The 13,349-nt window shown below is 40.3% G+C and overlaps 1 protein-coding gene across 1 annotated transcript in view; it reads right to left on the bottom strand.

The window, feature by feature from the left end:
• LOC143121127 (transmembrane protein 255B) overlaps positions 1 to 11,780 on the bottom strand; it is a 75,023-nt gene extending 63,243 nt beyond the window's left edge. Inside the window, exons 1-3 of the mRNA XM_076281512.1 lie at positions 11,647 to 11,780; positions 9,756 to 9,901; positions 6,171 to 6,233 (exon numbers count right to left, since the gene is read on the bottom strand). Coding sequence (XP_076137627.1) covers positions 6,171 to 6,233; positions 9,756 to 9,901; positions 11,647 to 11,713 — 276 coding nt within the window. The 5' untranslated portion in view covers positions 11,714 to 11,780. The remainder of the gene's footprint in view (positions 1 to 6,170; positions 6,234 to 9,755; positions 9,902 to 11,646) is intronic.
• Between the last annotated feature and the right edge of the window lie 1,569 nt (positions 11,781 to 13,349).

The raw sequence follows: 13,349 nt of genomic DNA, 5'->3' as shown, positions 1-13,349 counted from the left end.
TGTGCGTGTGTGTGCATGTGTACTGTGTGTGTGTGTGTTTTTATGTGTCTGTGTGTGTGTGCATGTATGGGCATGTGTGTGTGTGTGTGTGTTTATGTGTTTATGTTTGTGCGTGCGTGCATGTATGGGCATGCGTGTGTGTGTTTATGTGTTTGTGTGTGTGTGTGCGTGACAGCTGATATGGCCCTCCATGAATGGAATTTCACGAAATTTGGCATGCATTCAGAGGGTGTCATAATGATCCTACAGTTCAAATTTCGTGCCGTTTTTAATCTGTCAGCCAAAGATATCTGCAATTATCATGAGTAGATATGGGATGTGTTGACATGACCCCTGGAGACCAACATACCAAAACAATTTGGTCATCCTAGGCCCTACGGTTCTCGAGATATTCACAGAAAACTATCCGGCTATCTACAGGCCAATTGGTGTATACTCACTAAATCTACACATATATTCATTTGTTATATGGCCCTCCATGAATGGAATTCCACGATGCTCGGCATCCTTTCGGGGGTGCATGGGCATGGACGATGCGGCCCATCGAACACAGATGTGCTAATGGCTGTCCAGCAGCTCCGTACAGGCCAACACACTCCAACAACTTCAGTTCACAGCTCCAATTGAAATACATTGGAAGCCATAATTTTCATCCGGATTGAGATTTATAGAGATGCGAGATGAAAAGGTCAGCCAAACGACATACGGGATTAATGCAACACCGATACACAGAATAATGGCTTTCAATCTTGATTATCCTCTCTGTAATTATGTTAAATTAGATTAAATTATCTTCTGCCGGCTCTCCCCTATTTTAAGCAAAGGGTTTCTCCTTGTACACAAACCCTAATGAAACAGGGCTCCACCATATCTGTGGATTAAGCCACAGGGTCAACTCAACGTAAATAAGATAGACAAGGATGTTTATTGTCCTAATGTAAGCCAGTGTTGTGTATAACATGCCTGTCATTTGAAGGAGACTTGTAGAGCAACCTAACATCAGAAATGCATGGGGTTGTGCACAGTACTGTTACATTTATTCACCATAAGTTAATAAAGTTGAAGTGGCTCTGCAATGTAGGCTATGTTTATTTGTTTATTTGCATTACCTTGTTCCTTACATTACATGTCCTTTTAACATGCATGCAAGCCCAGCTATTAATACACTCGCCTCCCATCTAAGTTTGTCACCCAACAAAACTAGATTTTAATTTTGTACATGTCCCTCCATGAGTCTTTGACGGATTCTAAATGTAATCTAAATAATCAGGTCTGTTGTGGGTCTCCAAAAGAGCCTCTTGGGATGCAACTTTTACAGACAGGCTTATAGCTATTGACGTTCTAGTCAACTAACTCTGGTCTGAGGTTGTCGGACTTAGCAATGGAGGGAGGGACTTTTTGAAGGGTCTATTATGGCCTCGCTTTAGGTCAGTTATGACTATTTGAATTTTGGGGATTTGGGATCATTTTGGGGACAGCTGCTATATTTTGCTGCTATATTTTTTAGTCTGACAACTTCAAGTTCCATTCACAACGGTCGCCACTCATAGAAAGCCACATTCAAGTGTGACTTGAAGTCATGTCTTGGAAGTCCTTCTCTCTGTCTACGTCCTACTCATTTCCTGTCGTCGCTACACTGTAGATGTTGTCTCGTTGTGTCTATAAAACTGCAATTTCTGTTTTGCAACACATTCTTGGGACCCCGCTGCGAAAGACCGCACACACTCAATAACTGAGGCTCTCATTCTACTATAAAACTGTTCAATGAATGTAACTTTTGACATGACTGTAAAGCCATTGATCTCAATGAGGCATTTTGGTTATACATGTTTAACATGTATGTGTTTTTCATTAACCACATCAAGATGTTTCTCTTCCTTGGGGAAACGGAGCCAAAGACACTAGGTCTTTATATTTGATAAGATTTTATAGCTCAGTGGCTCAATGTGGTGGGACACACAGCATGATGGGGTCAGAGCTCTAATACACTCAAACATTCCTTGTAGTCCTCAGAAGCAGGATTGTGAAACTTCTTCATAAAGTATTGTGAAACAAGGCACTTAAATGAGTTGTTTTGGGGAGAATGGCCCTTGTAATATAATTGACATGTGCAAGTCGTTGGATAAAAGTGTCTGCTAAATGAATAAATGTAAAGGTTAACAAAAGGGCCCTACTATGGCAGTCTAAAGCGCATGGTCATTGGCGAATAGTTCAGGGTTTTTCCACTCTGTATTGGGTGTGGTTTAGCTATGAAAAGTTATGAAACGTCCAGCGCATGGCGCAAGAAGGTGGGCCTTATGTTTTTTAATCAGTCATGGGTGTGTTTTGGGCGTAACATCATTTAAACCAATGAGAATGACATCTGTCATTCCCTTTAACTGTGTGGAGCGCAACTTCAAACTGTGCATCGGTATTTTGACAGTCAGTGGCGCATTTGAAGAAATAGCCTTCAAACATTTGCACTCATTTACTATTTGAACTTATTGGCGAAGTGAAACTTCACCGTGGTGTCAGTCAATGACAAAACAGTTCTTCACAATGAATTACTTTCACTATTGACTGACAATGGGTTAGCATCGAAAACATAGACTGGAAAAAGCTACACTTTGCCTAATAATGTTCGAATGACTGGATAAAACAACGTTTATCCTGCAGAGGAGTTGCTTATATCTTGTGACAGTGCATCTTCAGCTGTGCACTCGCCTAATCACTTTTAACTATCATTACCAATTTGCAAATGATGGTGAATAACTACTCATTGTGAGATGTATTTCATAATATCTTTATTCTAATTATGTTTCCCATTGTAGCCTAATCGTGTAATTTGTAATGTCTTGCATGGATGTGCGCTGCTGCACATTCATGGATGATAGAAGGATGGTACTCAAAAATTAGTTTTCCTGTTGATGACAATTGGGAGGTGGGTGAATTATATTTTTTATCTCCTCTGTTTAAAAGGCCAATAGAGTCCCGAAGTGTGACGTAGCGTTTCCATGACAGCAGAATCACTGGATCTAAACAAACTTTCGAAGTGGCATAAATAGCATTGAATGTAGACATGTGGCATCATTTCTAGCTAATAAAAATAAATATATCCATTTAAACGTGTTTTACCTGCTAGGCAGCAGCTTAGCCACATAACACGGATTCCCTGGCAGGTGTAATAGAAAGAAACAAAATTCCAGTGGATATTTCACGTCTTCTCAAAGACTGGCAGCTGTTAAGAGCAACGTTTTTTGCCAAAAAAATAAAGCCAAAACACGTCCGTGAATTTAAGGATTTTAACCGCATGCTGTGAAGTTACATGCAGGTCTCTTTTAAGGAGGAAACCCATACTAAAATAAAACTCTGTACTCACGAATTTGATCGTGTTGGTATGAATATATGTTGTAGTATGTGATTCCTACAGTGTAAAAAAATATACTAACGTCTTAGAAACGTTGTAAAATTATTTAAATAGATTAAGAAAGCCACCGCTAGGGCGATTTCAATGGTTAGATTGATTTGTTTAGATCCAGTGAAATTGCTGCCTTGGCAACGCTACGTCATGGCTTCGGGACTCTATTGAATTGAAATTGCATTCAATATGAATGGGCTGAAAGTTTGAAACGAGATAAGCATAAACATCTTGAAAGTTAGCCAGAAATAGACACTGTACTATATAATGTACCATTACACAGTTCTTGTAACAGACAATAATGTCTGATGTAATTGATCTGTTGTCTGTCAGCCCGTTAGCTTATGCCAGCAAGCAAAACAAACATTTTTTGGTCGTTTTTGTCAGGAGGAAGAAACAGTAGAACATTCTGGTACTGCTCTACAGTTGCTTTGTTTTGGATAGAAGTAAAAAATATAGATTTGTAATTTTGAATTACAGGTAGATTTATTAATAGTTCTGTTGGGCAGTTTGTCAAGAAAACAAGGAAAAGTTTTCATTATCAGATCACCAACAATAAATGTATTGAGTATAGATAGATTTAAGTCATACTGTGCAACAGAATGTTTTATGGTGTATGAAATAGAAAGTAGAACTTATGCAGAAAGATGGGTTAAGATAAAATAAGTGGAAGGATGGAACAATTATATAATAATTTACAACTTTAGTCTTATAATTTCAATTTAAGTTGCCTTCCCTTATGGGGGGTTGGGTGGGGGGATTGGGGGACTTGGGAGATGGGAGTGTGTGTGTGGGTTGGTGGGGGAGGTAATTGTTGAATCCTTTTTGTTTTATTTTGTTTTTTATTTCCTTTGTAACCTTGTAACTTGTATGATCATCTTTATATTTGTTTGGTTGGAACAGAAACATAGAAAGAGACAGAGAGAAATAATAATAATAATAATAATAATAATAATAATAATAATAAAGAATGAATACAGAAAGGAAAGACACAAGAACAAAAAATACAAAAAAAAAAATTAAAAAAAAATTTTTGGTTGCAATACTAGGGTTATTAAAAGTGCACACCAAAGATTCTTTTGTGAGGTGCTAGCCTCTGGTAAAATGTGTTCAATGATAGAGAAGTGTTGCATGAAAAGGTTTATTTAAGCTATAAGCCGTGAGAGACCGTAGGTTACACTGATTTTAGAACAGCTAAGGGGTGTTGTTAGGCACGACACACTAGTGGAGTAAAACCCCCCTTACACTGACAGACTTAGCAAAGATTTGGAAAAGATTTTTGAAAGACTACAGTCTCAGACCCTCTCACATCTAAAGACAAGTGATAGAGTTGTTGAGTTACAGACTAGTCACAGACTATGATTTTGCAACAACTAGGGATCGTGCAGGGTCACTATGAACAAGACTGCAACTAGATTCCTTTAAATTATTACTCATCATGCAATAGATATCAACAGGAACTGAAATGATAGCCTACTAAACTCAAAGTCATATTTTCGTGTTTCTGCAGCATTGTTTCACGTGTGACATCCCTAACCGATGTAGAGTTGTTCTGTCACGTGGAAGAGCAGACTAATGATGTATAAGAAACGAAATAACAAATTATCATATTCATTGGTTTCATCAGGTCCCTTGCTACAGCTGTCGCCTACTTTGCCTCTCCTGTTTGGTGTTGGAGGGAAGTCACTATTGGTTTTTACATTGATCGCGTCACTATTTGCATGAGTCGTGACTGAAAGACTTGCGATAATATCAAACATGTTTGATATTGTTGTAACGGCTAAACTAGAAAAAGACTGACTCCGACTGACTTAAAACCGCTAAGATTGGCACCTTACGTAACGATCTAGTTGACGGGAGCGCACTGCGCATCCAGTACAACTCCCATTCCCATGATTTCTGTCCGGCTTTGGAAATGTAGTTGTCGACTGTGAAAACAGACCAAAATCGTACAATATAAGGCCGCCATTAGCTGTTCTAAAATCAGTGTAACCTATGGACTCGAGTGGCTTTTCTAAAACAGTTCATAAAATAAAGACACCGCCAAGAAATATATTTCCTCTATCAGAATGTTTGCCAAGCAATGTCAAGACGCAGCTCCCCCCAACTTTTGCATCACGTTGTGGTAGTGCAATAATATTGAACGAAATGTGGTCAAGGTGTATGTTTGTGCTGGATTTTACAACACCATCGAACACGATTCAGACAATCATAATCAAGGACCGGAACTATCCGTTTTAGAATACTGTAGGCAATGACGTTTCGGCCTATAGAGCCTTCAACAGATCTAATCACATCAGATCAGATCATATAGTGTCTATTTCCTGGTAACTTTTACATAAGCGAAAAACTTGGCAAGCAAATTACACTTTTGTACAAACACATCTGTTTACTAGTGCTTTAGCAGAGAATAGCAGAGTTGTGCAAACACACCAGTGCACAAGTATATGCACATCACGGTGTAGGGCATTGCCAACAGCCTAGATTCAACACAGAAACAAACATGTCTTGCCTCAAAGTCAATGACATCAAGCTGGCTCTGGTCTCTGGTAATTTATAGAAAACAAAGATGCAATAGTCTGGAAACACAAATATTTTTTCCATAACCTCTTTTCTCTTTTCATTACTTATCCAGATCTGCATGGACAATTAAAAAAATAAAATTCCGCACTTTTCCATACTGCGTACGAACCCTGTCCTTGGTTTAGTTGGTTAGTCAGTGTGCGTGTTTGTGTGTGTGTGTGTGTGTTTGTGCATACGCAAGGAAGTTTACCAGTTGTTTTCGGTTTTCCTCCAGCCGCAGCCCAAGAACACCCAGGAATGAGCCGAAAGCCAACTGTGGACAGAACAACAGACAGTGAGTGAAAGAGAGCCCAGAGAGATCGTGAGCTCTGTTTACCAGTGAAACATTTACATTTTTGATACACCCCTCATAAGTGTCATCACCAGCCTCTGGGGTTCCAGGTTCCTACTCGTTCCAACTGAACTGCCAGTCAAGGTAGAAGATCTGCTTTCCCACTGTGATGCTGTCCATGACTCACGCAAGTCCAGCTGGCATTCTTCTCGCTACCCCCTTCGAGTGTAAATCTGAGCACTGACTCATTCAAAACCAACAGTGCACGCGGTGTCGGATGCAATTCAAAATCCAGATCTCCATGCGTTCGGTTCCTTTCTTATGAAATGCGGGCTGCTGTTCCACGTGGCAAAAGTGGGGGCACAGAAGTAGAGTAGGCTGCAGTGTAAACGTATTAACCCCAAATCTGGTTCCAGCCCTTTCTATTAAGACTTCATATGAACAACCCCACCAAGAGTGCTGTCTGGACCTCAGTCATTCTGCCAGACAGAGGAAATGTCTGAATTCCGGCAATTTACATAGATCTCTGTTTCTCAAAAATAATCAGTTCTACCTACCTTGAGTTGCTGCAGCCAACAGAGCTGCCAGGCAGCTACAGTTCTGCACTCTGGGGGTATGTTCATGAGCCCCCATGTTCATGCCCCAAGACTGTACTGTAGCTGTCTGGCGGCTCTAACTGTTGGCTGTAGCAACTTGAGCTAGGTAGAACTGATTATTTTAGTTGTTTCTGTACTTTCCTTTTTAAAAGCCATATTCTACATTTGACTCTATAGTGTTTGCAGGTGTGTCTAAATGTGTGTGTCTGGTGTGTGTGTGTGTGTCTGCCTGGCTGGCTATCTGTGTGTTTGTGTGTGTGTGCCTGTCTGTTTGCCTGGCTATCTGTGTGTGTGTGTGTGTAGGTGTGTGTGTGTGTGTGTGTGTGTGTCTGTCTGGCTTTCTGTATGTGTGTGTACCTGTCTGCCTGGCTTTCTATATGTGTTTGTGTGTGTGTGTGTGTGTGTGCCTGTCTGTCTGTTTGGCTGTGTGTGTGTGTGTGAGAGAGAGAGTGTGTGTGTGTGCCTGTGTGTGTGTGTGTGTGTGTGTGTGCCTGTCTGTCTGTTTGGCTGTGTGTGTGTGTGTGAGAGAGAGAGAGTGTGTGTGTGTGTGTGTTTGTGTGTGTGTGTGCCTGTCTGTCTGGCTATGTACAGTATGTTTTCAATTTCAATTTAATATCACTTATAGAGCGCCAAAACATTGCACGTCTCATGCCGCTTTACAGAGTGTTAAACAATCAGATAAGTTATGTGTGCGTGTGTGTGTGTTTGTGTTTGTGCGCGCATCTGTGCACACTGAAGGACTGCAAATACAACCATGGCTGTGTGATTCGTGACTCCATGGATTTGTGTGAGAAAGCCTGGTAAGAGAGAGTCGATCCACCAAGACCAGGCTTGACGGAGGATGAGGAGTGACAGCATCGGGGGTGAGATCACCTGACATCAGACCCCTCTTGGGAGACGTGAATAGAGATCTGCCAGACAGCAGATGGGAAGAGGACTGACTCTTCATTTAAGTCGTCGGTCCAGTAATCAATCCTGACAACCTGTACTTTCATTTGGGTTTGTTCAGAATTAAAAGGCTGCATTATTTTTAGATAGGGTAGAAAATTGAGGCCTTATTTTTGTACAGGAGAATAGGTCTAAGAAATGATGTTTACCAAGCAGAGGTTTGAAGTAGAAGCTGTTTTAGTTAATTGATTTATCATAAGCACCCAGCCAGTTTGGCACTAACAACCCATAGTTCATATTTCATCTGGGAGAGTGAAACAAAATAAACAAGATGCTTTTCAACAGTTCCATTTGTGGTTCTGTGGTTCAACCCTTTCTTCCATTATCGCCTGAAAATGGTGTCTCATGTTCAAGTCAATAAACACACTGATTCAGTTCTGGAAGGGATGAAAGCTGTTGGAGGAAGGTCAAGTTCTTGAGAAGCTGTGTAAGAAGGTTTATGAGGTGAAAGGTTATGATGACAGGGTGTATGAGTGTGTTGGGGGGGGGGGGGGTGTGTTCTCTTATGTTATCTTTAGTACCTGTGACAATATATATTATAATTCCTTCAATATACGTCTTTTCCAGAAAAATACAATTAATCTCGATCTCACTTGCATTTTAGCTGTTATTTGATAAACCATCACTAGTGGTCACTGTTGCCCTTTAAAGCAGTACTAAGTCATCCGTCACGTAAAATGAATAATTAACATCTCTTAGAAAAAGAAACTTCAACAACCCCAACCCCAAAGGTTATGTAAGCGTGCACGTGCGCGCAACACACACACACACACACACAAGACGCAATTAGAGGAAACAACCTGTAGACACACACTGGCCCATTGGCAGTCACAGAACATTTCTAGCATCAATCAGTTCTCCTCAAACATATATTCCAACAGGCTCAATCGAGCCGTTCCCTCTGTCAAATGGGAATCGTGCCGTTCCCTTTGTCAAATCTGCTGGCTTCATTCAGCTCTACTCGAGCTTCACTTTTTTTCATGGCTTGCCAATAACCGAACACTTCCCTCATTCAGATCCATTTCTGTGTGGTTACCATCTGCCAAGACAGTCAGTGGTGAGACTGCAAAGCTAGCATTAAAATAAAGATTTCACTGCTAAAAGGTACTACTCAGATTTAACACTGAGACCTGTGATGCACATACTGTATGCACAAGTGTGCACCTTAATACATCCATGTGTATGAGAATGTACCTTAAAGATGCTCTGAGCGATGTCATACATTTATTAGGCCAAACATTTTTTTGTCACTTACATCAAACATCACCTGACCATCTGCTAGCTGCCTGTGTCCTGAATCACTGTAAAAAAACGTGATTTCTGTGGACAACCCAGGCTCCAAAAACGGCCACAAAACAACTTAGGCAAACCTTGCCCATAAAAACATAAACTGCAAATCACCGACGAGATGCGCATTTAGGAGAGTTTCAATTGCACGGGAGGAAGGGGGAGGAAGTAGCGAGCTAGCTTTCTGTTTTGTTTGAACGTCAACAGAAGTGACGTTACCCAGCATCGCTTAGAGCATTTTTTACAAATTGCCTTAATTATAATACACAGTATCAATGTTTATGACGCAACATCATTATCATCACGTAGTGGGAAGGAATAGGCAAACTGAATTCTCTTCAGACATGTCATGTGTCTACCATTCATGTACATATTCACTAGTCACATTCATCACCATTCATGTTGATGGTTAGTCATTTCCTGTACCCGTTCCCGTGATACTGTATCTAAAGGGCGAAAAGCACTGTGTGCGTCTGTGTGTGTGAGAGAGAGAAAGAGATTGTGTTAGAGTGTGTGTGTGTGAGTGTGAGTGTGAGTGTGAGAGAGAGAGAGAGAGAGAGAGAGAGAGAGAGAGAGAGAGAGAGAGAGAGAGAGAGAGAGAGAGAGAGAGAGAGAGAGAGAGAGAGAGAGAGAGAGAGAGTGTGTGTGTGTGTTTAAAAACGATTGCACTTACAATGACTCCCGAGATGTAGCCGGTGATGCTGAGACTCTCAGTGCGTGTTGAGCAGTAAGTGCCCAGGGCCACGGTCACCAGGGACAGGCAGAGGAGCCCAAGCACCAGCCACAGAGCCTTCCTCCTCCTCCTCTTCCTCATGAGCTCTGTGCCAAACCAAACAAGGATTCAGCGTTAGCCAACTGGAGGACTTTTACATGTTCTTGAGTCTATTTTACTGTCTTAACCTTTCCACATAGTCTACAACACATACCGTTTCAGATTAGAATGTAAGAAAGACTGCTTATTATCAAAATAATAATAATAATAAAAATAATAACAACAATACTACTACTACTACTACTACTCATAATAATAAACGTATTGATTTAGCCTACATCCTTTTTTTACAATATAGGCCTACAGCAATACATGTAGCTTCTACAGTTTAATGCTGCAAGCTTCCCTAAGGTTCCTTATCTTTCTGTTAATGTCAAATTTGGTTTCAGTAGCCTAAAATAAGACTAGTTCATGATCCACTCTTGAATCTGGAACTTACTTTTCTAAATTATTTCTGAGGTCTCCTTAACATTGTCTAATGTTAACAGTGCAGTCATAAAAACAAATAAATAATTATGTCATGATAGGTTACAGTGGTTCTTGCAAAATGATTGTGTAATCACCTTCAAAAATTCATATTTCTCAATTTTGTGAACAGCAAAAAGACCACTAATAGATATGCTGATATCAGCAAGTGCTTGGAGAGCATTATGCAATGGCATAGCCTACTTTGATTCATTAATTCATGGCCAAGTTCATTGATCCATCATGAAACCAGCCTAAAGATCCATTTCTATAGATTTGCAATCCACTTCGTTTATATAAATCGGAAAAAAGTTACGAATGACACCACACTCTTAAAACAAATGTTGTTTTTAACAAATATCTGTCATGATTGCTTTTGCTATTCGTTTCAAGGCTGTACACAGTATGTGTTGAAAATAACGCAACTTACATTGTTTTTTAACACATCTCTTTGTCCACTTTCAGTGCTCCACTATACTTATTTGAAAAGATATGCTTATTTAAGGGACAGTTTGTGTAGCTTCCAACACATTAGTTTTTAAAGAGTGCATTTGAATGGATAGGAAAATCCGTCAACACTAAAAGACGACGAAAATCTGGGATGCCTTTCCCCCATTAATAATTCGCGTTTAAGTTGAAGTTAAGTTTGACTTGAAAGGTAGCGTGTAGATTACTATACCTTACTTAAGTTGATAAGGTCTACTCTTTTTAGCTTTTAAAATGATCCAATGAGGCAAGTTAGTCATATATTTGCATTCGCAAACGATTCAAATCAATAGTTAATTACACGTTCACCAATGTTTTAATTTAAAGAAGCAGAAAATGTAACCTAATGCAACACACTGATCTTACTTTATCGATTACACTTCTCTCACATTGGCCATGCTACGTTTGAATCGACAGCTTAATTAAACTTATTCATGGAAAGTTCAAAGAATCACAATCGCGACACGAGAGAAAAAAAACATTATCTCACATTATTCAATTACCTACAATAATCAATGCGCAATTAGCTATTTAAAAGGCTATAAAGGCTACCCTACACCTCATTAAATAAAAACAAGCAGAAATATATTAGGCTAACATAACTTAAATACAATTAACAAACGAGGGGAACGGAGTCTGACATTCCAGAAGATTAGGTAAAACCTTAACATGTTCGCTTATCTTTTATTAGCCATGATGAATGTTAGAAAAAAAACCTCAAAAACAACAATCACGTTTCATCATCAAGTTTAGTCCAGAAAAAGCGCCTTCGCCAAACTCTGGAGAAACAAGCGTTTAGAAACGGCTAAATAGGCTATAACACAGTCGCCTCTTTGCGCACCTGTTGAGGTAAGTTCAGAAGCTGCGTTTCCCTGCTCCGTTGCCTGTCCTGGTCTGGATGGCGACATACTCCGTTCGTTCAATATCCTAAATCCGTATGTCTGTAAGTATCCGTGTAACGCGCGCAGTGGTTAGATGAAGATTGAGGACTAAACTGCGCTCGCAGGCTGCTTCACGATTTTATAGCTGCTGATCCCGCGCCTCTTTAACTCACGTCATTCTTTTTTTCCTTTCTTTTTTGCAGCGCTTGTAGCATTAGGCTATGCTGTTTCTATGCACATTTTTACAGTCACAAACTCAAACGAATATCCAAATCAAAAGTATTTGCGAACTTCTCAAAGAGCAAATAGAGTGCTCTGAAAAAGCTGTCATCTACAATCGCCGTTTAGACTATTTAGATGAGAGCCATATAGGTTTTCTTCACCTAAAATGTCACTTCCAGGCCAATTACATTCTGATCCACCGCTTGGAATCCCGCCGATTCATGTCAAGTCACCATGTATTATTATTCTGGAAACCACTGTAAATTTGGTAACCTTAGCCTTCTGCTTTAGGGAAAAAATATTTTGTTGAGAGTCTAAGTTCCAGTCTAAAACGTTTGTAGTTTTACCATGTATCCTACTGAACATCAGCGTGCGTGAGTCTAAACAGGTGGCAGAACGTTCTCAAGGGCGCGGGCCACAACGCCTCAGCTACACACATATCACAGTCAAGACAGCGCACATTTTAAATCGTTCCCACCTGGAACTTTGAAATGCATGTCGACGCATAATCTGTTCAACGTTTCTGTAGGTAACATCCTGTCACCACCAAGCCCACTTGATTGATGGCCCGCAAGTTGGCTAAATACGGCTGTGCTTTGTTACATCTATTGAACATCCATCATTTTAACATAGCTCAAAGTTTAATACCCTCTGTTCACGAGGCCATTTCATGCCATCATCCAAACGTCATGTCAATAAACAGGTCAAGATAGTATCATGTTCTCCCCCCCCCCCCCTATATTTTACAACTCTTGTTAACAGCTTCTGGCTCTTATCACCTCATTAGTTGGATTTCACATGTTGGTAGACCAAAATTGTCTTCAAGTGTGAACCAATTACTTTTCTTTCAGTGTGTGTGGGCAGGAGGGCATCTCTGCCCATATTAAGTGTATACTTTTTGCATTTAGTCAAGGATATAGATTTGTCAACAACACTAAATAGTTGGTGGCTGTTTATCCAAGAGATCATTTTATTTGGCATTATCTACTTTACCCGGTACTGCGCGAGTAGCCTACTCCCCATATTAAGTTTGTGAAACACAAAAGGCATTTCAGGGAAAGTCTCGCATTGTTCAGATTATAGAGTGGAAATAAAGTAGATGTACCGCATAACGGTACAAAATATGACCACCGCTCAGTCCTGCACATTCTCTCCTAAGATAAACCACACTTGTCTCCAATTTGTCTTCATCTCCTACTCCATTCCTTACTCTTACGTTTGTGTATGTAAAGAAGTGTGTGTATGTGTGTGTGGGGGGTAATGGTGTGTGTGTGCGTGCATGTGTATTCATGTGTGTGTGTGTGTGTGTATGTGTGTGTGTGCGTGCAGGTGCCTGTGTGTGTGCATGCATATGCGTTCGTGTGCATGTGTGTGTGTCTTTGTGTAAGTGTGTGTTTGTGTGTGCATGTGTGTGCGTGCAGGACTGTAGTGGAGGCTGAAC

The sequence above is a fragment of the Alosa pseudoharengus genome, unplaced genomic scaffold (assembly GCF_046254945.1).
Source record: "Alosa pseudoharengus isolate Yale_2024_CS ecotype anadromous, Long Island Sound unplaced genomic scaffold, YU_APseudo_1.1 YU_APseudo_1.1_scf_13, whole genome shotgun sequence".
Classification (NCBI taxonomy): Eukaryota; Metazoa; Chordata; class Actinopteri; order Clupeiformes; family Clupeidae; genus Alosa; species Alosa pseudoharengus.
Note: the sequence above shows the minus strand (reverse complement) of the source record. Positions and strands in the feature narration are given on the sequence as shown.